General features: G+C 37.1%; 1 protein-coding gene across 1 annotated transcript in view; it reads left to right on the top strand.

Moving 5' to 3' along the window:
* Positions 1 to 26,618, top strand: part of rols (zinc-RING finger and ankyrin repeat domain-containing protein rolling pebbles) — a 216,060-nt gene that overhangs the window by 155,796 nt on the left and 33,646 nt on the right. Inside the window, 1 exon segment of the mRNA XM_081980743.1 lies at positions 22,886 to 23,077. Within this exon segment, the coding sequence (XP_081836869.1) occupies positions 22,886 to 23,077 (192 nt within the window).

Genomic DNA, 26,618 nt, shown 5'->3' with positions numbered 1-26,618 from the left:
GACGACGCGTGAATGAAAATGCAATTTTTTTTCTGGCAACATTGTAAAGGCAAAGTGGCACTAGTCAACAACAGTCACGTGACCGTTAAAACAGAACCTGAATTACAAAAATGTTCAAAATCCGATTTAAACAGTCAAAAATTGTGAAATACAAATCACTCAGCCAAAAAATGGTACTTTTTAAGCTGGCAACACTGTACAGGCAAAGTGACACTAGAGTTAAAAACAGTCACGTGACCATAAACATGTAGTTCCAAATGTAAAAATGTACTAAATCTAATTTAGACAATTGGAAAAGCTAGAAGAAGAGGTAGAAGAGTAAAATATACGACACGTGAATGAAAATGCAATTTTTGAGCTGGCAACACTGTACAGGCAAAGTGACACTACAGCTAAAAACAGTCACGGGACCATAAATATGTAGTTTCAAATGTAAAAATGTACTAAATCTAATTTAGACAATTGGAAAAGCTAGAAGAAGAGGTAGAAGAGTAAAATACCCGACACGTGAATGAAAATGCAATTTTTGAGCTGGCAGCATTGTAAAGGCAAAGTGGCACTGGTCAACAACAGTCACGTGACCGTAAAAAAAATAGCCTGAATTAGAAAAATGTTCAAAATCCGATTTAAACAGTTATGATGGCAAAAATTGTGAAATACAAATCACTCAACCAAAAAATGGTAATTTTTGAGCTGGCAACACCGTACAGGCAAAGTGACACTAGAGTTAAAAACAGTCACGTGACCATAAACATGTAGTTCCAAATGTAAAAATGTACTAAATCTAATTTAGACAATTGGAAAAGCTAGAAGAAGAGGTAGAAGAGTAAAATATACGACACGTGAATGAAAATGCAATTTTTGAGCTGGCAACACTGTACAGGCAAAGTGACACTACAGCTAAAAACAGTCACGTGACCATAAATATGTAGTTTCAAATGTAAAAATGTACTAAATCTAATTTAGACAATTGGAAAAGCTAGAAGAAGAGGTAGAAGAGAAAATACCCGACACGTGAATGAAAATGCAATTTTTGAGCTGGCAGCATTGTAAAGGCAAAGTGGCACTGGTCAACAACAGTCACGTGACCGTAAAAAAAATAGCCTGAATTAGAAAAATGTTCAAAATCCGATTTAAACAGTTATGATGGCAAAAATTGTGAAATACAAATCACTCAACCAAAAAATGGTAATTTTTGAGCTGGCAACACCGTACAGGCAAAGTGACACTACAGTTAAAAACAGTCACATGACCATAAACATGAATTTTTCATCTGTAAAAATTCGCTAAATCTAATTTAGACAATTGGAAAAGCTGAAACAGTAAAAGATATGGTACATGAATAAAAATGCAATTTTTGCACTGGCAACATAGTATAGGCAAAGTGGCACTAGTCAAAAACATCCACGTGACCATAAAAAAAGGTAGTTTAAGTGGTAAAATTTGTTAAATAAAATTTTGACTGTGATTAATGTTTAAATTGTTAAATACAAGCCACGTGATTTTGGAAATGCCACTTTTGACCTGGCAACACTGTATGGGCCAAGTGTCACAAGTCAACAACAGTCACGTGACCGTTAAAAGAGAGCCTGAATTACAAAAATGTTCAAAATCCGATTTAAACAGTTATGATGGCAAAAATTGTAAAATACAAATCTCTCAACCAAAAAATGGTAGTTTTTGAGCTGGCAACACTGTACAGGCAAAGTGACACTACAGCTAAAAACAGTCACGTGACCATAAACATGTAGTTTCAAATGTAAAATTGTACTAAATGTAATTTAGACAATTGGAAAAGCTGAAACAGTATGATACGTGAAAAAAATGCAATTTTTGTGCTGGCAACATTGTAAAGGCAAAGTGGCACTAGTCAACAATAGTCACGTGACCGTAAAAAAAATAGCCTGAATTACAAAAATGTTTAAAATCCGATTTAAACAGTTATGATGGCAAAAATTGTGAAATACAAATCACTCGTGATTCAATGCGTGATTGAAGTGATTGAAATTTTGTTTGAGCTGGCAACATTGTAAAGGCAAAGTGGCATTAGTCTAAAACAGTCACGTGACCATAAAAAAGGCAATTTAAGTTGTGAACATTTGATAAATAAATAAAATTTTGACTGTAGTAAAAGTTTAAATTGTTAAATACAAGCCACGTGACTTTGGAAATGCAACTTTTGACCTGGCAGCACTGTATGGGCCAAGTGACACTAGTCAACAACAGTCACGTGACCATAAACATGTAGTTTCAAATGTAAAAATTTGTTAAATCTAATTTAGACAATTGGAAAAGTTGAAACAGTAAAATATACGACACGTGATTGAAAATGCGTGATTGGAGTGATTGAAATTTTTTTTGAGCTGGCAACATTGTAAAGGCAAAATGTCACTAGTCAAAAACAGTCACGTGACCATAAAATAAAGGAATTTAAGTTGAGAAAATTTATTAAATGAAATTAAATTTTAAAATACACGTCTCGTCATTTTGGGAATGAAATTTTTGCGATTTTTTGTTCACGCAGGCGCATTAACGCCCTTTGGTTGGAACCAAGCTTATAATGTTAGTTGTATGATCGTCCCTAGTGACGTCAAGATATGAATAAGTTATCCACTAAATGAACAGTTAAAAAAATACGAAGAATACATGTTAATTCAGAAACTTGAAGCAAACTTCTGCTAATAACGCTTTGAATCTGATCGTTAATAGCAACTTTTTGATAAATTAAAAAATTGGTTCATACATTCTCTTAATAGATAAAACTAATTTGAAAGGTAGTTGAAAACAGGAACACCATGAAATCAGACCATTGACTTACTATACGTCGTATTAAATGAAGGGTAACGGTTTCTAAGAATGGACGCCCTTATTTGGATTGATTGTTATAGAGCCGGAGATGCGTATCCTGTATAAGGATGTCGTTGAAATGAAGAGTCACCTACAATGTTGCCACATTGTCTATTATTGAAACTATATTATTTACCAATAGCTCATTATTTCCTAATTCTGACAGTGAGTTTTTAAAAATGTTTGGCAAAACCACTTTTTTTTCAAAACTTTCGGTCTATAGAAACTAATCCATCAAAATTTAGTATAAGAATGGCATTTTGCTAGTAAAATGTATCTACAATAATAGTAAAATCTCATTGACCTGCCTTGGTTCATCTGGTTTTCCTTATTTTGGTCTAAATCTTACTAGAGTATTAGGGATGACAAACTGGCTTCTTTAAATTAAACTTACTATATTTTTAAAGCACATAATGAAATAAGAAGTAACAGAAAACATATCGTATAAATATATAACGAAAAATAAGCATTGAAGGTAAAAGTTGCATTCCTTCAAGGTACCTGTGCGGTAAAAATTTCAGACCTCTAACTTGAAGCCTTCCTGAGATATTTAGCAAAAACTACAAAAAAGCAAGGTTAATTTTGACGTCCTCTAGCGGTTGAACCGGACAACTTAGCCGCGTTCGCTCAACGTCACGTGAGAGCACCATTCATTAGCTTTCTTTTGTTATATGACTCATATATACAGGATGGTTCAAATAAGCGAGTTATTCACGATTTTCTGGATAAGTGCAGGAAAATTTTGCTCAAATTCTGTTCGATTTGAGGGTCGACCAATCAAGACTGCTAGAGCAAAATAGTTGATGATTGATACAGACATTTTACATCAAGTAGTCCTAAAATTTGACGTAAATTCTAAAAATCCAATAAAAAATTAATCATCCCATTTGAAAAATTATCAGTTTGGTTTCTTGCTCAATTTTCGGACACCCTGTATATCTAATGCGCGTTTAAAAATAATAACATACGTGTCCAAGCATTTTGCTGAAAGATGATTCCCTGAATTTTAATCGAATTTATTTCATACTTTATGGACACACTGTAATATTACACAGCGACAGTTTTGCCGCGTATATGACGTAGACGACTTTCAGCAGTTTTATTGGCTATGGCCGTGTGACGGTTGACAGCATCTTCCGATCAGCTGATTTATAACCTCAAAGTCAAGACACGAGTGAAGTCTGCAGAGTGCAATGTTGCCGAATAACACATTTTATAGCACGACACGACAACTTTGTTATTTCACTGGACAAATAGTAATTTGATGTCAATTTGACGTAATGGTTTTAGTCTAGTAATTGTTAGAAACTTAAAAACTGTTAAAACTGAGATGTTTATAGAAATAAAGACCGTTTTTTAGCGTTTTAGTATCACAATTCAAAACCACTAAACTCTATTCTGAATGCTAATACTAGGCTACTAAAGAGAGGAGACCGAAAAAGTACTTAACTTACAGGCCGACTTCCAGAATGCTAATGCAAGGAACTTCTACAAGGAAGTAAAGGGGCTTAAAAAGGGTTTTTGCCCCAAAAGTGCCACAATGCTATTGCGTAACGATGGCTCAGTCACTGCCTCCAAAGTAGAAGTACTGGGCCCTAATTCTTGAAAACAGGAAACGGAATTCTGAAGATTAGTGTTGATAGAATGTGACAGAAGAAGCTGACAATTGCGGATTCCTGTCACATTCTACAGACCTTTCTCTTGATAATTCCCTTTCTTCCTTTCAAGAACTACTTTGACAAGCTGCTTAACAGACGGGTGGAGGAAGAACCCGAAAGTCGTGTATTCCAAACAGCAGAGGTTAATATCCCGCGCCCGTACCCATGGAGGAGAGAATTAGAGCCATTAAGAAACTTAAAAATAACCAAGCGGCAGGGTATGATAATATCCTAGCAGAAAGTCTGAAACATGGAGGGGACGAACTGGAATCAAGAAATCATTCCCGACGAATGGAAGGAAGGTGTTATCATCCCACTCCACAAAAAAGGGAACCAAATGCAGTGTAAAAATTACCGAAGTATTGCGCTGTCACGTCTACAAAGTAATCTCAAACATTCTGCTTCAACGTCTCTCTCCATATACCGAGGAGATTATCGGAGATTATCAATGCGGCTTTCGAAGATCAACAACAGACCAGCTCTTCACAATCCGTCAGATTTTGGAGAAAGATTGGGAGTTTAACAGCCTACATACCCATTTTATAGACTTTGAACAAGCATATGACTTGTGAGAGGCTATGGGGGAACTTGGTGTCCCGCACAAACTGATTCGGAGCCGCGTCAAAATCGATGGTGAATACAGCCAAGATTTCCATATTAACAGAGGTCTAAAACAGGGGGATGCTTTGTCGCCAGTACTATTTAACTTTGCACTAGAAAACGCAATAAGAACAGTAAAAACAGAGTTTTTGGCCCAGGAGGTCCCAAACTTATTTTGGCCTACGCAGATGACATAGGCGCAGTAGGAGAAAGTATTGTTAGGGTGAAGGAAAATTTCATAAAGATCGAAGAAGAAGCTCAGAGAATAGGTCTACGAGTAAATGAAGGAAAGACCAAATACATGCCTGTCCACGCGATGCAGAACGTCACAATGGGCGTCTATACATTTCAGCATGTGCAAACCTTCAAATACCTGGGCGCAGTGATAACGGCAGACAATCATATGCAGGAAGATATTAAACAGCGAATCACACAGGCAAATACATTTGCAGTACAAACCCTGCTAAAATCAAAATTTATCACAAGAAAAGCCAAAACTGGAATCTATCAAACAATGATACGACCAGTAGCAACATGCGCCAGTGAAACATGTTCGCGACACAGAGCTCCTAAGAAGGTTTGAGAGAAGGATCCTGCGCATGATATATGGTCCCGTTCGAGACCCTGAAACCGGCCATTATAAGATGAGATTGCCCAAATATATCAAAGCCCCGACATCATCCAGTCCGGCAGACTAAGATGGGCAGAAGCCAAAACGATCGCCTAATAAAACGGGTATGGGAGGAGGCACCAATAGGAAAAAGACCACTGGGAAGACCCAGGCTCAGATGGAGAGATAACATCATTAAGGATCTGGTTATCCTTGGTGTAGACTAGCAAGAATGGAGGGAGAAGACCCATGACCCCTCCATGGGGCCTATTCTTGAAAGCAGGGAACGGAATTCTCAAGACAAGTGCTGATGGAATGTGACAGAAGAAGCCTGACACTGGCTGGTTCCTGTCACATTCTACAGACCTTTCTCTTGATAACTCCCTTCCCTCGTTTCAAGAATACGCATCCAGGTGGAGGCAGATAGTCATGGCAGCCAAGACCCACCCTGGGTTGTAGTGCTACGAAATCATCATGAATACTAAATTTTGCTTTATAAACCATCAAGCTTAAGAAAGTGGCTGACTAAATGATGTAGAAATGAAAATTACTGTAGGCTTTCTTGGTTGTTTTCTAAAATAGGATAATTTTACCGATTTATTTGACGATTTATTAATAAAGTCACGGTTTATGAATTTTTCATATAACAATTACCGGAAATTACAAGTATTTTGAAATAACAGCAAAAATAATCCTCCTGACATGGCCCTGAGGATTTGTTTGTAGCTTATTTTTAATTTGTTTATGTAACCCTCATTCAAACAAAACCGTATTTCCCATCACAATTAGGTACATTTATTTCCTTTTACAGATTTGTATTAACAAATTTTATTATTTCTTCATAATTCCCAAACCATTTACAAAAACATGTAATTTTAATAAAACAAAAATCAACGCAAGCACGTAAAAACCATTAAATCAGCTACAGGTTATAAACCGTAACAAATAATTTGCATGACTGGTTTGTTCAATGCCAGACGTGAAATGCAACAGGCCGAAACAATATGTCAATACCCTCACTTTAACCTACTATAATAAAAGTGGTGTTTTTATAATATGATACAGTAAAATTGAGTCGATTTGCATTTTATGTGACGTCAGATGGTAATTAGTGGTGCCGATATGTCCGTAAAAAGTGTCTTGCTTCGTCTTATCTCTTAATAACATGTTGGTGCTTTAATACTGTAGAAAAAATCTGCATTTATTATGAGAAGAAGCGTAGACGTGGTTTAAAGATTTATGATCGATGATACTTTACAAAACCACTGCACAGATACAGTTTTGCATATTATTATGCAGATTTGTTGTTTATGTTTCTACAAGTTTTTGGTCTGTAAAAGTTTTCTTTATTGATTCACTAGCCCTGCTTGCTAATAAGAGTATGTGAAAACTTAACATAAATAAATCTCTAGTAGTAGTGTCACGGTTTTGTCAGTTATTTTAAAAATGTAATTCCGCTGGAGAGGCGCCACATGTATTATTTGCAGAGTCATCTACTGGCTAGTTAGAGAATTACTATGTAGCAGAGCATTTAACCTTTAAAGAGTTTTAATTTATTTTCCGGCTATTGCAAGATAGTTTCAGGCAATGCCAGATAGCTTCTGACATAGCTAGATAGTTTTTGATAGTTCCAGATTGTCAGCTAATTTCAGGCAATGTTAGATGTTTGGCATTTCCAGCTAGTTTCCGGCTATTGTCAGATAGTTTCAGGCAATTCCATAAAGCTTCTGTCATTTTCAGATAATTGCTGACATTGCCAGATAGTTTCTAACAATACCAGATCGCCCTTGATCTTGTCAAATAATTTCAGGCAATTCCAGAGGGCTTCTAACATCTCCAGTTACTTTCTGGCAATTGTCAGAGAGTTTCCGACAATTCCAGAAAGCTTCTGACATAGCCAGATGGTTTCTACCAATTGCCAGACAGTTTTGGGCAATGCCAAATAGCTTTTGACATTTCCAGTTAGTATTTTTAGTTAGAATGATAGCTTTTGGCTTTTTCAGCTAGTTACCGGCTCTGGTCAGATAATTTCAGACAATGAAGATAGCTCCTGACATTTCTAGACATTTTCTGACCTTGCCAGATAGTTTATGACAATACCAGATAGCTTCTGATATTGTCAAATAATTTAAGGCAATTCCAGACAGGTTTTAACATTTCCAGATAGTTTCCGACAATGGCAGATGGCTTCTGATGTAGCCAGATAGTTTCTAGCAATTTCCAGACAGTTTTTGACAACGCCAAATAGTTTTAGACGTTTCCAGATAGTTGGTTACACTACCAAATTTCTTCTGACATTGTTAGATAACAATGCTAGATAGCTTCTGGCATTGCCAGCTATTGTCAGATAGTTTCAAGCAATTCCTGATACCTTCTGATATTATCAAGTAATTTGAGACTTTGTCAGATGACTTGTAGCATTTCCAGATAGTTTTCGACAATGCCAGAAAGCTTCTCACATAATCAGATAGTTTATGACATTGTCAGATAATTTAAGGCAACGCTAGATAGCTTTTGGTGTTGCCAACTATTGTTAGATAGTTTCAAGCAATGCCACATGGCTTGCAGGATTTCTAGATAGTTTCTAGCAATTGCCACATAGTTTCCGACAATGCCAGAAAGCTTCTGACATATCCAGATAGTTTCTAGCAATTGCCACATACTTTGTGATACTACCAGATAACTTCTGACATTATTAGATAATTTAAGGCAATGCTAGATAGCTTTTGGCTTTGCCAGCCAGTTTCCGGCTATTGTCAGATAGTTCCAGGCAACGCCAGATAGTTCTTGATAATACCAGATAGCTTCTGACATTGACAGATAATTTAAGGCACTGCCAGATGGCTTCTAACATTTCCAGATAATGTATAGCAATTTGCAGATAGTTTCTGCCACTACCAGATAGCTTCTGACATTGCCAGATAATGTCAGGCAATGCTAGATGGCTTCTAATATTTCCAGTTTTTAATTGGGTCAAATATACTTAGAAAAACTAACTTGTTAAGATTATCTCAACATGACCAGAAACTATCTGATAATGACAAAAATGACGTATGGCAAGACACTCATGACATTTGCGAGTATTGACAATTTCAAAACTGGCCCTCTTGCGGTTGAGATTTACACCTATTTTATGGTAGGTTTTCTGCGGTTTACGTTTAGTAGCGTCTATTTGAATTTTATTGTTGGCAACAGCGCAGTGTTCTGACATTTCACTCCGGCAACAATGCTTTTCCAGAAAAAAAGAATAAAAGGTTTTATCGATTTTGTAATCATATGCCTGTGGTATAATTTTAAGTTCCTCAAATCAGTAGAGCCAGTAATGCCTGAAAATATTTGGTCCTTCGAGCAGGATATGAACCTATGAATGGAGCTGTTTTTACTCGATTTTTATATCACTTTTGCCTGATCAATCATCTTTTACAGGATTCTATTCTATGATTTGGGATTGAAAAGCATTTCTTAGACTTTGAATAACGCAATCGCAAGAATTAATGCAAACCGAAACAAGCTAATGCAATGGCTGGCCTCGATTTTCCGCTCACTTCGAGCCGCTTGAATCGTTCATCAATGTCACCTGCATTTTGGCCAGGGGGCAGTAGGCGCAGCGCCACGCAGACTGGCTCACTTAACTATTAACAATGAATGCCACACCAGAAAAATCTAAACTAATATCTGTTGGTAATAAATCTTTCTTTTGACATTAATTAAGCCAAGTTGGTGTAGGTCAGGAATGCCAGGATATTATTTGTTTTAATTTAAAGACAAAGTGTTTTTTTCTCATCAGTAACCTGAAATTTCTTCTTCAGTTTTCGTATTTAGTTTTGTATTATAGTTGGTTGGCTTTTGTTTCTTGTCGACCCAATTTTATTTACATAGAAACAGTAAAAATTTTCAAATCATCCTCAGTTGCAGAAACATTTGCCGTTCCTCTTAAAATGGAGAGTCATCAATAAGTAATAATTTTTTTATTTTTAGTCAGTCTGCTGGACTCAACTTACTGGCGTTCGGGTATATTAGAATAATGATTATCTTTGTATTCATCTTCTTCTTCTGGATGTAGGCTTCTTCCATATCTTTTCACACTCTTCCATCTTCAGCAGTTCTGATCCAGTTCCTTTCTGCAACAGTATGGATATCATCTCGTCATCGTCTCCGAAGTCAATGTTCCGTTTGGTCTCTCTTGGACGCCAAACTAATATGTGCCCACCTGTGGTCATCCTATGGTCTTCATATCCCTTAAAGTAATTCCTATCATAGCCCTCTCCAGGTCCATATGTGAGTACCAGCTTCACACTAAACTCAAACCCTTTCCTTTTTAAATTAGTATGAAAAAAACGAGATTTAAGGATAAATCCTACTTTACCAATAGCTGCCCAGGAGAAACCTATTCTTCTTGTGATTTTAGAAGATTAATTTTCTTTGCCAAATTGAACTTTGTGGCCTAATATATTCTGAGACAACTTCTATAGGGTTTGGTCGTTAACAGTTACCTGGATGTCTTCTATACTCTTAGTTTTGTTTAAGTTCATTTCAAGACCAATTTGGTGCCTTTGGAAAATGTATAGGCCTCCTATATGGGCCCGTCACGCCCTGCTGGTATGGGAGCTGCAGCATCCCAGTGTTCTTTATAAAGGCCAGCAGCCTGTTGGAGCTAAGTTTCTTATGTCTTTGGGCAACAGCACAGAAAAGGCAGGACAGTTCATGAAGACATGTCCCAAATTTGCTTCCTCCTCTATGCATGCACGAGAGCATCTTGAAGACACATGATGATGTTTTACATTCCAGCACCATTCCAATTTGGAGACTAAACAACAGTTGCAAATATTTTTCCTTATCTTCTGATCTGATCAGAGTCAGCAAAGACACTCGCTCCAGCTCATCGTTCTGGATCCGTTAGTGAACCAACAAGATTTTTCTTTAATAATCGATGGTGAGCTATCGCTCTTCTAGTCTTGGTGACCAGGGATGACGACCCTGAGGAAGCTGGAGGGCTTTAATCGACTTATTGGTTGGTTTACTGTAACTGTCTATGATGACCTTATATTCCTTCCGATGTGTTAGTAGATCAAAGAATTACATATTTCATGGTTTTCCATTTGGATCGAAACAAATTAATCTCAATGCGTTTGTGTTTGGTGGCGTTGTTTGTGTAAATTTGCGTTATAATAATCTTCTTATTGTGTTTAATGAGTATCATAATAATAATCATCATTAGAAACTAGTTGAAGAAGATACTATTTTATTATACTAAATAATTTATTATAAGCGTCAAGTTTACAGTAGACAAACACAGTCCTATACCCACCTTCTTCGCCTCTTCGATAAACTTCGATACAAATTTTGTAAATAAAGCTGTATTACTCGAATTTATCGTCAAATAAGAACATATCTTTGTAGGGCACAAACATATTTGCAAACATCGTGGTTGCAATGACTTATTATGCTCCCTTTTAGCTGTATCCATGTTTGATCTTTTTCACATTCAGTTCAGTTAAATTATTTGTCCATGTTTCGAAAGATGTGCAACACATAATAGTTTTCAAACTTTTTATTGATAATACCTGTGTGATTAGCAATAGCACGGTCATATTTTCTTTTTCATTTGTTGACTGTCCGTTGAAAATAGTGTGAAATTCCATTTTCCCCACAGTAAACCCAACTGGCAACAAAGAGATACAGGTGATTTGTTTTGTCATTTTTGCCGACATTTGTTCAGCTTCTTAACAATCAACTCCAATTTAAAACCTGTTTGGTACTGATCTTTTTGTAAGAGAGATTTCCTGCAACTTCAAACCTCAGACTGCGGCATTAGTCAAGTTGTTAAAACGGTCAAGGCAAATGCGTCTCTGACACCAATAAAGGTTTGCAGAGCATTCTGGTTCAGACACTCTTCCGGTGCTTGTGGATATGCCAGTCGAGTTAGCTGGCTAACATCAGTCCCAAATTCTGGTAGGTTTTCTGATGGTCCTGGTTCACCGGCATCAAGTGTTTGGTTTCATATCTTAGCTCCAGCGCATTTGTAAGGGAAAAGTAGTCTCCTTGTTTTCTCTGCGGACTTTTCTGAAGTATTTAGTGCTTTACCTTCAGGTGCCAGCACCAACTTGGTGGCTTTTGGTGTTCAGTCCACCCATTAACTATAGCAGCAACCTCAAACTGCTTTCTGTACGAATTTCACGAAGACTCTTAGTCAAACTTTGGCACCTTATAATGTTTCAGTGTGTTCCCTTGTCCAAATTGAGTCTCCATTTGACCAAACTCAGTTTGCACCTCGTCCCCTCTACCTTTTCTACTTTATCGCCTACCATCTGTAGTTATTTATTGATATGGGCTTGCAACACTCTGATCGATTGGTTTCCAGAACTTGAGGTGTAGTTTGCTGTTCTTTGTGTCGGCGTTCTTCCTCCTCTTGTTTTCCTCGTTGTCCTCGTTCTGTTGGTAGCGTCTCTCTTGCTCCTCTTTTTTCAAGACGTCGTCTTTCTTCCTCTTCTTGCTTTTCTTTCCATCGTCGTTCCTCATCCTCTTTCCTTCTGTCGTTGTTTTTCGAGCATTTCAAGCATTTCCTTCTTCAGCTTCCCATACTTACCTTGACCGACAGTATTTTTAAATATGTGATTTGCTTCAATCTATTCATCATATTTTGCTTGGGTTTCATTGATTCTGAACTCTTTCTCTTCTACTTTTTGAATGTAGACGATACTGACAACTTCCCTGCAGATACAATAGCATAGAATACAATAAATCTTCTAAGGTTCTATGTGAAAATCAAAGGTTACTTTTTAGCTTAGTCGGATTTCAAATCACACACAGATTATATAATTTCAAAGATTTGTTTCTCTCTCTGCCTATTTCCATCACTACTTGGCGCACACGGAGAAAGCCATCTGCATATTCTATTAAGTCATGAAATCTTCTTTTTGTGATCTATCAATGAACGATGAGCTATCGTTTATCAACTTCAGTTTTCTAATAATCAATCACCGTTCTCAACAGCAGAATAAATACATGTTCAATAGATAGTCGCCAATTTACTTAGGTAATGTACAAGGCCCACACATGCAAATCTTTACCAAGTATACAGCCTCTCTATCAACCATTTTCTAAGAATCTAGGAAATAATTAGCATATTAACAGAAACACCTGCGGTCGTCGAAGCATAACGCATTTTTTTGTTTTACTTTTCTAATAAGTGTGCCAATATTAAATGGCGCGAGGCGTGCGTGTATAAGTGAATTGGGTAGAATCAATCAGTTTGCATAATATTAAGTGAAACTATTCACGAATTTGAAATAATATATCCGGATATTCAAATAAATCGTGAAACATACAAACAGTTTCATAGCGTTCGTTGGCTAGATTAAGGATTCAATTTAATTTCAGTTTAACCTAATATTTGCAATAAAATCTTATACACTGTAAATCAGACCTAAGACAACATAAACTAGCAAGCAATATCTTTCTTAAAAATCATCACCCATAACATGTAAATGAATGATATATGGACCAGTAAAAGATAAGCAATGGTGTACAGGGTTTGGCAATTTCCGCCTGCGATTTGTAGCACAATACTGTAATGTAAATATCATGGTAGATACTTACGTAGAGTAGTAGTACGTAGTAATTAAATTAATATAATTTACTAAGTAACCTAAGGTAAAGTAAGTGATCGATTTTATCAACAATTCGGGATGACTACATGCTGTGGCACGAGACGGAGCCTTCTGACCGCCTCCCTTACTAACGGATGTCGAGCGTTATTTATACCAAATTCGTTCGGTTACGACATCTAATGTTCGCTTAAAATAGCGATGATCCACTACTTAGCATTCTGAAGCATTCTGATTGCATTTTTTTTTACACATCTGCGAATATCTGCTTTAATTTAATTAATTTATATTTTTTAAATAATACGAATTTCTATTCGTGACAATATACTTTCTGAACCAAAACATAGATTCCATGATCATCTGCTTTCAATCATAGATTTTTTGAGCTTGTTGTTGAGCTTTTTTATCATATTACGCATTGGCAGCATATTAAGTTTGGAAATGCGTTTTTGCATTATTTTTTGTAGTTTAATCTTAACATTAATTAATGGAACGTTCATTCTTTTATTCTATTAATACTATTGATTCTTTTAGGTTGATTTAGTGTAAAAAAAATCTCGAAAAATTGAAAATTGAACCTAATTAGCGCACATGAAACATTCTAAAAAGTGATTAATTCGTTTCATAGAATGTTCAATCTAGTGTTTCTGAGATTTATGACCGTTATTTTAACAATTGTCACGTGACCGTTTAGCTAAATAGTGTTCTACAATCACGTGACAACTGTCACTAACGTCAAAACTGTCAAACTATGCTCTAAAGTTGCAAAAATCAGGGTTTAGAAACGTTTTCTTGTAGTATTTGATATAAAACGTGTTATTGAGATTTATGACAGTCATTTTGACAATTGTCACATGACCGTCTAGCTAAATAATATTCTACAATCACGTGACAACTGTCAATAACGTCAAAACTCTCAAACTCCGCTCTAAAGTTGCAAAAATCAGGGTTTAGGAACGTTTTTGATAATAAAACGAATTTTTGAGATTTATGACAGTAATTTTGACAATTGTCACATGACCGTCTAGCTAAATAGTGTTCTAAAATCACGTGACAACTGTCACTAACGTCAAAACTGTCAAACTATGCTCTAAAGTTGCAAAAATCAGGGTTTAGGAACGTTTTCTTGCATTATTTGATAATAAATGTATTTTTGAGATTTATGACAGTTATTTTGACTATTGTCACGTGACCGTCTAGCTAAATAGTGTTCTAAAATAACGTGACAATTGTCACTAACATCAAAACTGTCAAACTATGCTCTAAAGTTGCAAAAATCAGGGTTTAGAAACGTTTTCTTGTAGTATTGATATAAAACGTATTTTTGAGATTTATGACAGTTATTTTGACAATTGTCACGTGACCGTCTAGCTAAATAGTATTCTACATCACCTGACAACTGTCAATAACGTAAAAACTCCCAAACTATGCTCTAAAGTTGCAAAAATCAGAGTCTAGGAACGTTTTTGATAATAAAACGAAATTTTAAGATTTAAGACAGTCATTTTGACAATTGTCACGTGGCCGTCCAGCTAAATAGTGTTCTACGATCACGTGACAACTGTCACTAACGTCAAAACTTTCAAAACTATGCTCTAAAGTTGCAAAAATCAGGGTTTAGGAACGTTTTTGATAATAAAACGAATTTTTAAGATTTATGACAGTTATTTTGACAACTGTCACGTAGCCGTCTAGCTAAATAGTGTTCTACAATCACGTGACAACTGTCACTAACGTCAAAACTGTCAACTATGCTCTAAAGTTGTAAAAATCAGGGTTTAGAAACGTTTTCTTGCAGTATTGATAATAAAACGTATTTTTGAGATTTATGACCCTTATTTTGACAATTGTCACGTGACCGTCTAGCTAAATAGGGTTCTAAAATCACGTGACAACTGTCACTAACGTCAAAACTGTCAAACTATGCTCTAAAGTTGCAAAAATCAGGGTTTAGAAACGTTTTCTTGTAGTATTTGATTTAAAACGTGTTTTTGAGATTTGTGCCGTTATTTTGACAATTGTCACGTGACCGTCTAGCTAACTAGTATTCTACAATACGTTACAACTGTAAATAACGTCTTTTAGTATTCCATATACAGGGTGTCTAAAAAGTCTGGAATATTGCAATATCTCGAAAATGCTCATTTATTTTTCTCAAAATTTGCGTCTTGTTAAAGTAAATAACAGCGCATGACGTGAGGGTGAAATGAGGTTCGCAAGTATACAGGGTCAGTCACAAAGTATACCAACTTTCTTAATTCAAACCTAACACACTGTATATTACTCAGATTTTAAGAGTACTCATAAAGGCCAATTCAGCGATATACGATTTTTTTTTTTTTTTTTTTTTTTTTTTGATTTTTTTTGTACCTACCTATAACAATAATAGGTGTAACAATGAGAGCTAACGTCAATATAATGTTAAATTAATTGGCAAATTTTCCTATTACTTAAAATGGTGTTTTTGAGTGAGAAGGATACTTAAGATGTCAGTCTTTTCCTGAAAAAAAAAAATCAAAAAAAAAAAAAAATAAAAATTAAAAAAAAAAAATCGTATATCGTTGAATTGGCCTTTATGAGTACTCTTAAAATCTGAAGTAATATACAGTGTGTTAGGTTTGAATTAAGAAAGTTGGTATACTTTGTGACTGACCCTGTATACTTGCGAACCTCATTTCACCCTCACGTCATGCGCTGTTATTTACTTTAACAAGACGCAAATTTTGAGGAAAATAAAATCAGCAGTTTTCGAGATATTTGCAATATTCCAGACTTTTTAGACACCCCTGTATACCTAGAGTGTTTTTGAGATTTTTGATTTTGACAATAATCCACGTGACTGTTTAGCTAAATTATCCGTTAAAACCACGTGATCTAATGATTATTATAAAAAAATGTTTTGATGCCAACTGTCAGTGAGGATGACAACCAGAAGAATTATTTTGTTTACGTTCAAGATTAGCTGTAATTGGTCTAGTTCTTTACGCACGCTGAAGATTGTCTAGGATTCTGTATTCGTTCAACCGTTGGCAATTGCCTACTTATCCGTTCTCTAAACTGTTAAGGAATGAACCAATATCTCTGTAGGAGTAGAAAAAACTATTAAACAAGAAGTAAAACTGATTTATACCACTGGTTGGGCCACAGAAAATTAATACAGTTATTTTACCGAGATTTACCGTTTAGTGGTATATGCGAGCACGAAAATTTAATATAATTAATGGTTACTCAACAGGTATATGATATTTAAAGAGTTTAACCACTCCGGATAGGTCGTACATTTACTCGATCTCGATCGAAATAAGTTTCACGAGATATTTTGCCATACTATAATAATTTTTTCCGTTTGCCAATTTATGTTTGCGTTTAATCCATAAAAAATCATGATTAACTTTTAGACTGACTTTAAACGACTTTGTTACTATAATATGTTGCAAGGTTGTTTTAAATTTTTTTTCTTTTATTATGATAAATACGTGAATTACAGAACCATTAACCCACTAATCAGGTATCCGCCAAACCAACTGAAATTGGCGAATTTCAACAGAAAGATAAATAACAGGGTAAATCAGAGGGATTTTTTTAAGGCCAGTGAAAGCACTATTAACCATCGTCCAGTACCGTACGGTAATAATCGTAAATATAATAAATGAAAAGGCCGATTTACAGTTCTTTATAAAGAGATTTTGTTGGGGGTAATCAACGACCAGATAGCTCTCGCTTAATATAAATAAGTGATTTAAAGAAATAAGCCTCGGAAGATTGCTACTGAAAGCGTCCGAGTGCATTAAGCTCTTTACCGCTGCGGTGATTTACTACTGGTACTGTTGTAATAATTAAAATCAGTTGTGGATTCCACGAAGACGATGGACTACAATAAGAACTTAAGATGATTATTGTTGATTTAGCGGAGAATGGAAGCATAAGCTTATTGTTTGTGCCAATCAAAGCGGAACTTTCAATGATGTGACTCGAGGAAATGAGGAAGAGTAGTGTAATAATCTTAACATAATAATAAATCATATTTTTTTTAAATTTATTTTTACAATTTTATGTTGATTTGATAATTCTCCAGCTTCTTCAGAAATGGTTACTCATAGATATATTGTAAAGAAGACAGTACTTCAATCTACTTCCTCTATAATAGCAGTAGATTTATCATCACTACAATACTGGAAGTGTTCTTTTCCAAATAGCGTTTTTCACTTTAATAAGATTGCTTTCCTAGTAATTACAAATCAATCAATAAATCATTATTCCTATCATTCCTAGGGCCTCAAACAAGTTTCTCCATCGGACTACTCCAGGGCCAGTGCCTCATTTACGCTTCCGTATCTCTGTACCGGTTGGAGCCTGGTTTGTTCTTCTCCAGAGCTCCTCATTTGAAATGCCGACCGACCAGAAAATAAGTAGTATCCTGCGTAGACAGTTTCTGCAGAAACTTCCAAAGCCCTGGATGAGCTTTTAGTGGTTTTCCATGTTTCGCATCAGTAAAGAAGAACAGATTTTACGTTTGTATTGAAGATACGTTCCTTCCCAAATAGTATTTTTCATTTTAATAAGATTTCTTTCCTAGTAATTACAAATCAGTCAATAAATCATTATTTCCATCATTCCATGGCGGCACATAAAGACTCAACAACGTTTCTCCATCGGACTCTATTTCTGGCAAGCATTTCGACTTCTTGTCACGATATATTAATTTACGTGTTTCACTTAATATCGTTCTTCTCCTAGCTGTTTTAGGAAATCCACTCCAGGACCATTCGGGCTATATTATTTTCAGGTTTTCTAAGGGTGTGGCCCAGCCATCCTCATTTACGCTTCCGTATCTCTGTACCGGTTGGAGCCTGGTTTGTTCTTCTCCAGAGCTCCTCATTTGAAATGCCGACCGACCAGAAAATAAGTAGTATCCTGCGTAGACAGTTTCTGCAGAAACTTCCAAAGCCCTGGATGAGCTTTTAGTGGTTTTCCATGTTTCGCATCAGTAAAGAAGAACAGATTTTACGTTTGTACTGAAGATACGTTCTTTCCCAAATAGTATTTTTCATTTTAATAAGATTTCTTTCCCAGTAATTACAAATCAGTCAATAAATCATTATTTCCATCATTCCATGGCGGCACATAAAGACTCAACAACGTTTCTCCATCGGACTCTATTTCTGGCAAGCATTTCGACTTCTTGTCACGATATATTAATTTTACGTGTTTCACTTAATATCGTTCTTCTCCTAGCTGTTTTAGGAAATCCACTCCAGGACCATTCGGGCTATATTATTTTCAGGTTTTCTAAGGGTGTGGCCCAGCCATCCTCATTTACGCTTCTGTATCTCTGTACCGGTTAGAGCCTGGCTTGTTCTTCTCCAGAGCTCCTCATTTGAAATGCCGACCGACCAGAAAATAAGTAGTATCCTGCGTAGACAGTTTTTACAGAAACTTCCAGAGCCCTGGATGAGCTTTTAGTGGTTTTCCATGTTTCCCATCCGTAAAGAAGAACAGATTTTACGTTTGTACTGAAGATACGTTCCTTCCCAATAGTATTTTTCATTTAATAAGATTTCTTTCCTAGTAATTACAAATCAGTCAATAAATCATTATTTCCATCATTCCATGGCGGCACATAAAGTCTCAACAAAGTTTCTCCATCGGACTCTATTTCTGGCAAGCATTTCGACTTCTTGCCACGATTTATTCATTTTACGTGTTTCACTTAATATCGTTCTTCTCCTAGCTGTTTTAGGAAATCCACTCCAGGACCATTCGGGCTATATTATTTTCAGGTTTTCTAAGGGTGTGGCCCAGCCATCCTCATTTACGCTTCCGTATCTCTGTACCGGTTGGAGCCTGGTTTGTTCTTCTCCAGAGCTCTTCATTTGAAATGCCGACCGACCAGAAAATAAGTAGTATCCTGCGTAGACCGTTTTTTGCAGAAACTTCCAGAGCCCTGAATGAGCTTTTAGTGGTTTTCCATGTTTCGCGTCCGTAAAGAAGAACAGATTTTACGTTTGTATTGAAGATACGTTCCTTCCCAAATAGTATTTTTCATTTTAATAAGATTTCTTTCCTAGTAATTACAAATCAGTCAATAAATCATTATTTCCATCATTCCATGGCGGCACATAAAGACTCAACAACGTTTCTCCATCCAACTCTATTTCTGGCAAGCATTGCGACTTCTTGCCACGATTTATTCATTTTACGTGTTTCACTTAATATCGTTCTTCTCCTAGTTGTTTTAGGAAATCCACTCCAGGGCCATTCGGGCTATATTATTTTCAGGTTTTCTAAGGGTGTGGCCCAGCCATCCTCATTTACGCTTCTGTATCTCTGTACCGGTTAGAGCCTGGCTTGTTCTTCTCCAGAGCTCTTCATTTGAAATGCCAACCGACCAGAAAATAAGTAGAATCTTGCGTAGACAGTTTTTACAGAAACTTCCAGAGTCCTGGATGAGCTTTTAGTGGTTTTCCATGTTTCGCATCCGTAAAGAAGGATAGATTTTACGTTCGTACTGAAGATACGTTCTTTCCCACATAGTATTTTTCATTTTAATAAAATTTCTTTCCTAGTAATTACAAATCAATCAATAAATCATTATTTCCATCATTCCATGGCGGCAAATAAAGTCTCAACAAAGTTTCTCCATCGGACTCTATTTCTGGCAAGCATTTCGACTTCTTGCCACGATTTATTCATTTTACGTGTTTCACTTAATATCGTTCTTCTCCTAGTTGTCTTAGGAAATCCACTCCAGGGCCATTCGGGCTATATTATTTTCAGGTTATCTAAGGGTGTGGCCCAGTCATCCCCATTTACGCTTCCGTATTTCTGTACCGGTTGGAGCCTGGTTTGTTCTTCTCCAGAGCTCCTCATTTGAAATGCCGACCGGCCAGAAAATAAGTAGAATCTTGCGTAGACAGTTTTTACAGAAACTTCCAGAGTCCTGGATGAGCTTTTAGTGGTTTTCATGTTTCGCAGTAGATTTTACGTTTTTTATTGAAGATGCGTATTTTCTTGTTGGTGACCCTGCTAAGCATCCAAAGGCTCTCCTTGCTTTGCGTATTCTGGTCTTAATGTCCGCATCTGTGCCACCCTCCTTGTCAATTACACTTCTAAGATAAACAAAAAGTGTTCCACTAGTTTGATTGGTTGGTTCTCAATATGTTATGGATAGTTTTATTGATATTGATCTTAAGACCAACTTTCATGGCTTCTTCACTGAGTCAGTCATCCTCACAGGAGTGGGTCAGAACACAGATATCGTCGGCGGAGTCAAGGTCCACTAGCCGGCCATTGAAGCTCCATCTTATTCCTCTGTCGTGGTCATTAGCTTTGCAGATCCAGTACGATATTAAGAAGCAGTGGAGAGAGCCCTGCTTCACTCCGCTTGAGATTGTTATAGGTTCGCTTGTTATTCCTTTGTGAATTACTTGAGATGCAGAGTTTGAATAGGGCTGTTTTATAATTTGAATCGCTTTGATTGGAATGCCAGTTTCTCTGTGTAGTTTGTGTGTCGAAAGCCCGCTCAAAACCAATAAAAACCAAAAATAATGGAGTTCTGAACTACATTGACTGTTCAATTATTATACGTAGGCTATTTATATGGTCTGTGCAGCATTTATCCTTCCTAACACCCGCCTGTTCCTTGTAGCGAGTTTGTAGGAAATTCGGTCACAAATTATCATCAGTTTGCACATTTTTAGGAATTTTTATGATAACCACTCTGCTGGAATGTGTTCGTTGTTTCATGCTTGTGCAATAAGTGGTTGGTATTAGATTCGCGATTGTGTTAGAAAGATTTCTGAAGGTATCTTGTCGGGGCATCCTTGCCACTTCTAAGAGATTTTTTCTTAACTCGGTCGGTTCGTTTGCGGATATTCTCAGATAATTTCCACGAGGAGCTATTTCGTCGTTGTAAGGTGTAGAATGGCAGTTTTTGGTTTGGTTGGATCAGGTCAAGGATACAGATCAGGGCTTGGATCTCTGTTTATTGGACATTCCAGGAAGATATGATCCAGGTCCTCTACCTGGCCGCACTCACACCTTGGATCGTCCGCTATTCTGAACAAGTGCTGCTTTGTCAAGCAGTGTCCCGTTCTCATTCTTATGACTGTTTTAATGTTTTTTTCTATGCGAATACGGAATCCCATTAAACCACGTAACCTCCGGACAACTCTATCCTGCTGCAGCATAATGTCTGCCCGGAACCTGGAAGCAGTCTCTCCACAACCCGTCGTGACCTCCTTATTGTTTTTCTATTATTTCTGGTAGCAGATGATAGCTACATATTTCCATTTTTCTTGGGATGTTTAACATCCCCCCCAACTCCGCAAGTCTGTCCGCCACCCCATTCCCTTGTATGCCCCTGTGACCAGGCATCCACGGCCGATCAAGTTTGCATCCATCAGAAGCCTCCGTCCAGTCGCTGCTTGCAATCATCTCTACTCTTCTCACTTTCGCAATGGCACTCTGAGAGTCCGTGCATATCATCACTTTGTTCAGGTTTTTCTTTATTGCGAACATGATTCCCTCGTGTAATGCCACAGTCTCTACCGAGCTAATGTTCAGCTCCTTGGACAGTCTAGAGGTGTATCCTGTCGTGTTTTGTAGAGCCATCTGCGTATATGTGTTCCTTCCTGATTTCCTCCGTATTTTCGAGAAATCTGAGTTTTACGTTGTCTTGCTGCTTACTCAGTCCAAGGTTGACATTCTTGTCCTCTATTTGATACCTCATTTCGTATTGGAAGCATGGCAATCTACTGGAAACTCTATCTGCTTAAATGTAGTCTGAACTGATCGTAGGCATGGACAATATAGGTACGGTATTTCTTCCCCCTTCCATTTTTTACCTTTATTTGGTCTATAATGGGCAAAAGAGGATTAGTTCTGATTTCGACTATTTTTGCAATGAATTTCGCTGCTAACCACTGTCTGCGGTGTTCCAAGTCGTTTTCTGCTGCTTCAGCCAGCAGGGCAACCTCATGCACCCCAGTATCACTCGGAGGGTCTGGAACTGTATTTGGTCCATCGCTTGTTTGTTCTTCTTGCTCAAACCTTTGATCAACCCAAAGTCCAGATGTGACTAGTTCATTGAACACCATCTTGAGGGTCCTGGGGTCCCCTCCCCACCAAGTTCTGCAGAATTCCTTCAACACGTTTAATCTTTTCTGTGCCTTGTTCTCTTTATGTTTCAGGACAGCATTTCCACCTTTTCAGATCTGGCCTTTTAAAACTTCTATGTAAATTTGTATGCTGCATATGGTAACGTAACATGGTAATTTCTATATTACCGTAATATATTACCAAACTGTAATGATCAAAAGAAGACAGCCACTAACTGCTAACAATTTTAAAATCTATTATTTATCATGGTGTTAACTAGAACGAAGTTCAAGTATAAATAAATTGCTTCATATGTGCAGTGTTGATTAAATAGCGTCCTTGACATGTTTTCTAAGAACGTTTTTTTAACCCGTCGTCTTATTAATGAAATTATTATTACTGTCTAGCACTATAAATTGATTAAGCGTTTTCCTATTAAATTAAGTATTCGTTTTGTGTTACAGATTTAGCAGCAATTCGCAGACTGTTAGACACTGAAACCTCCACCGGGACATGTCCAAGTTGTGAAATGCCCTTCGACAAAGGCAAAAAAAGGCGACTGATTGATAACTGCGGACATGAAAGATGCTATTCATGTATGTTTACGAACGAGAGCTGCCCTTTATGCTCTTTAAATAGCGCGACGTTCCATGAAGGTTAGTGTATATTTAAAGCGTAATACCACTTCCTCTTGTATTAGGAACCATATTGTCTTTTGACCTTGGTGTCCATTTATTATGGTAGACGTATTATGCGGATTAAATCGTTTAATGCAAATTGGTTCAGTTTAAAAATGATAATGATCTAATGAGGTAAATCAAATAGAGAATATATCCAAAAAGTAGCTGTTTCTGAAGTAAGGATAGAAAGTATTTAGTTGCCAATGGCAGATTAAAAATCACATTTATTTCATTTTCTATCGCAATTTTTTCCTCTTCTTCGCAGACCATATATCCTTCGTTCTATACGCCAATATTCTTTGGCAGGAAATACGGCCTCAGATAGATGGGTCAAGCACGACTACTGCTTTTTACCCTCCCATCGCTCTAGACCAAAAGGATAGCTCTGGAAGAGGAAGTCGCTACAAGTCCAGGAATTTTCCCTTTCGGGAAGTTCCCAGAGCTGCATCGGCGTCCTCTGTCCTGGGAAAAGGATGCTAGCGCTGACGAAGGGGCTTTTCTGGCACTCTTCTTGTCCTCCATTTCTTCTTTCTTCGTCAGCTCGTCCATCTCTGGTGGTCCTGGCAAACTATAGGATGTCCAAACAGCCGGCTTTCGTCCGTCTGTTTTTAGATTCTAAAGTTTTGCGGAGTTAGGACCTGGTGAGTGGGGGATAGTTTTTCTCCTTTTGCGTAGGCCAAGCGGGGGAAAGTGCCAAGAGTGCAGTCAGAGCCCAGTTAGCACCGAGATAACTGCGGAAAGGTTCTACCCAGATATTAAGAATAAAATTCTCGCCACCAGGGGGGGAAATTGTGTTCTTCTTGGCTGGTTGGTTCTGAATTGTCGTCCATCTGAAACAGAAAGAAAGTTTATTAATAATTACCCGTTATCCAATAACTGGTATCGGCGGCGTTTATGGGGTGCTTCTAGCTCCGGGTCGTAGTTCACTGCTTCTCGCAGCAACTGATTTTCACTGCTTACCGCTTTTTGGAATATCTTCACTTCGCTCTGCTTGATCCTTTCCGTTGCGGAGCTTCCAAGCTGTGGTGAGTTTCTTCAGGTGAGATTTGGCCGCGTATCCTCACGCGGCCGATGCGTAGGTCAGGTGCGCTTGAAGAACCGACTTGAAGAGCGTCACTTTGTTCCAAAGTGCCAGCTTCGATGTCCTGCTTGTTATGGGGTACAGTTTTGCTCTGGTCGCTCTGGCTTTCTGTCTGGCGTATTCTATGTGGCTTCCCCACGTGAGTTTCTTGTCCATCTTGACCCCAAGGTACCTCGCTGCGCCACTGGACTCTTTTAACCTGACGTTGCCTTCTATCCTCATCTTTGGTCATCTTCTGAAGACTATGGCCTGAGTTTTCTCCGCGTTTAGGTCGATCTTCCATTTGTTGCACCATTTCTCCAATGATGTAGTCTCCTCTTCAATCCGTTGTTCTCTTCCACTTCCAGTAAGATAACCCTATTTTATCGACAGTGAACCTATCATTGACTAAGTGACTATACAAGTCTGCCGACAGTTTGGCTGATGGACTTTTTAGAGGTTTTTTGGTCTTGATGGTCTGTGTCTCGGACGACTGTGTCTGTGGGTCTCTGAAGCCAAGGTTGTGTTTCACGTGATTTTACAAATGCAATTTTTAAGCTTGCAACACTGTAAAGGCAAAGTGATATTAGTCAAAAACAGTCATGTGGCCAGAAAAAAGTAGTTTGAACTGTGAAAATTGGCTTAAGCCAACTTAGACAGCGGTAAAAACTAAAATTGTAAAATACTCGTCACGTAACATGAAAAATGCAATTTCTGAGCTTGTAACACTGTAAAGGCAAAGTGGCATTAGTCAAAAACAGTCACGTGACCATAAAAGGGTAGTTTGAACTGCAAAAATTTGCTAAATGGTATTTAGACAGTGGTGAAAGCTAAAACAGTAAAATACGCCTCACGTGACTTTACAAATGCAATTTTTGAGCTTGTAACACTGTAAAGGCAAAGTGACACTAGTTAAAAACAGTCACGTGACCAGAAAAAGGTAGTTTGAACTGTGAAAATTGGCTTAAGCCAACTTAGACAGTTGTAAAAACTAAAATTGTAAAATACTCGTCACGTGCCATAAAAAATGCAATTTCTGAGCTTGTAACACTGTAAAGGCAAAGTGACACTAGTCAAAAACAATCACGTGACCAGAAAAAGGTAGTTTGAACTGTAAAAATTTGCTAAATGGTATTTAGATAGTGCTGAAAGCTAAAACAGTAAAATACGCGTCACGTGACTTTATAAATGCAATTTTTGAGCTTGCACCACGGTAAAGGCAAAGTGACATTAGTCAAAAACAGTCACGTGACCAGAAAAAGGTAGTTTGAACTGTGAAAATTGGCTTAAGCCAACTTAGACAGTGGTAAAAACTAAAATTGTAAAATACTCGTCACGTGACATAAAAAATGCAATTTCTGAGCTTGTAACACTGTAAAGGCAAAGTGACACTAGTCAAAAACAATCGCGTGACCAGAAAAAGGTAGTTTGAACTGTAAATATTTGCTAAATGGTATTTAGATAGTGGTGAAAGCTAAAACAGTAAAATACGCGTCACGTGACTTTACAAATGCAATTTTTGAGCTTGCAACACTGTAAAGGCAAAGTGACATTAGTCAAAAACAGTCACGTGACCAGAAAAAGGTAGTTTCAACTGTGAAAATTCGCTTAAGCCAACTTAGACAGTGGTAAAAACTTAAATAGTAAAATATTCGTCACGTGACATAAAAATGCAATATTTGAGCTGGCAACACGGTAAAGGCAAAGTGACATTAGTCAAAAACAATCACGTGACCAGAAAAAGGTAGTTTAAACTGTGAAAATTGGCTTAAGCCAACTTAGACAGTGGTAAAAACTAAAATTGTAAAATACTCGTCACGTGACATGAAAAATGCAATTTTTGAACTTGTAACACTGTAAAGGCAAAGTGACACTAGTCAAAAACAATCACGTGACCATAAAAAGGTAGTTTGAACTGTAAAAATTTGCTAAATGGAATTTAGATAGTGGTGAAAGCTAAAACAGTAAAATACTCGTCACGTGACATGAAAAATGCAATTTCTGAGCTTACAACACTGTAAAGGCAAAGTGGCATTAGTCAAAAACAGTCACGTGACCAGAAAAAAGGTAATTTGGTCTGTCAAAATTTGCTAAGTTTTACTATATTGTCGATTCTCGATCTAGAATCTAGATCTTGAGAGGAAAGTGAGCTTGATTTAAACAGTAACATTAGTCTTGATACCATGAAAACAGAGTTTACTTATGTTGGTTGAAATAAAAATTATATCTTAACTTGACCCCAACAGTCCAAAAATTACATTGAATCACATTTTAAACAAACGTTACACATATTAATTAGTATTTACTCTATTCGGGATCAAAAATTTCAAACACTCTCCAACAAACCAGAACGAGAAGAATGTGAAGTTAAATTTAGAACATTTTTGACTCTGATTAAGAGCTAGTTATCACGGTATTAAGCTTATCTAACGTGATTGATGTACGCGCCTTAGATAG

Source organism: Ips typographus, linkage group LG5 (assembly GCF_016097725.1).
Source record: "Ips typographus isolate SLU linkage group LG5, UJ_Ityp_2.0, whole genome shotgun sequence".
Classification (NCBI taxonomy): domain Eukaryota; kingdom Metazoa; phylum Arthropoda; class Insecta; order Coleoptera; family Curculionidae; genus Ips; species Ips typographus.
This window is presented reverse-complemented; position numbering and strand designations above follow the sequence as displayed.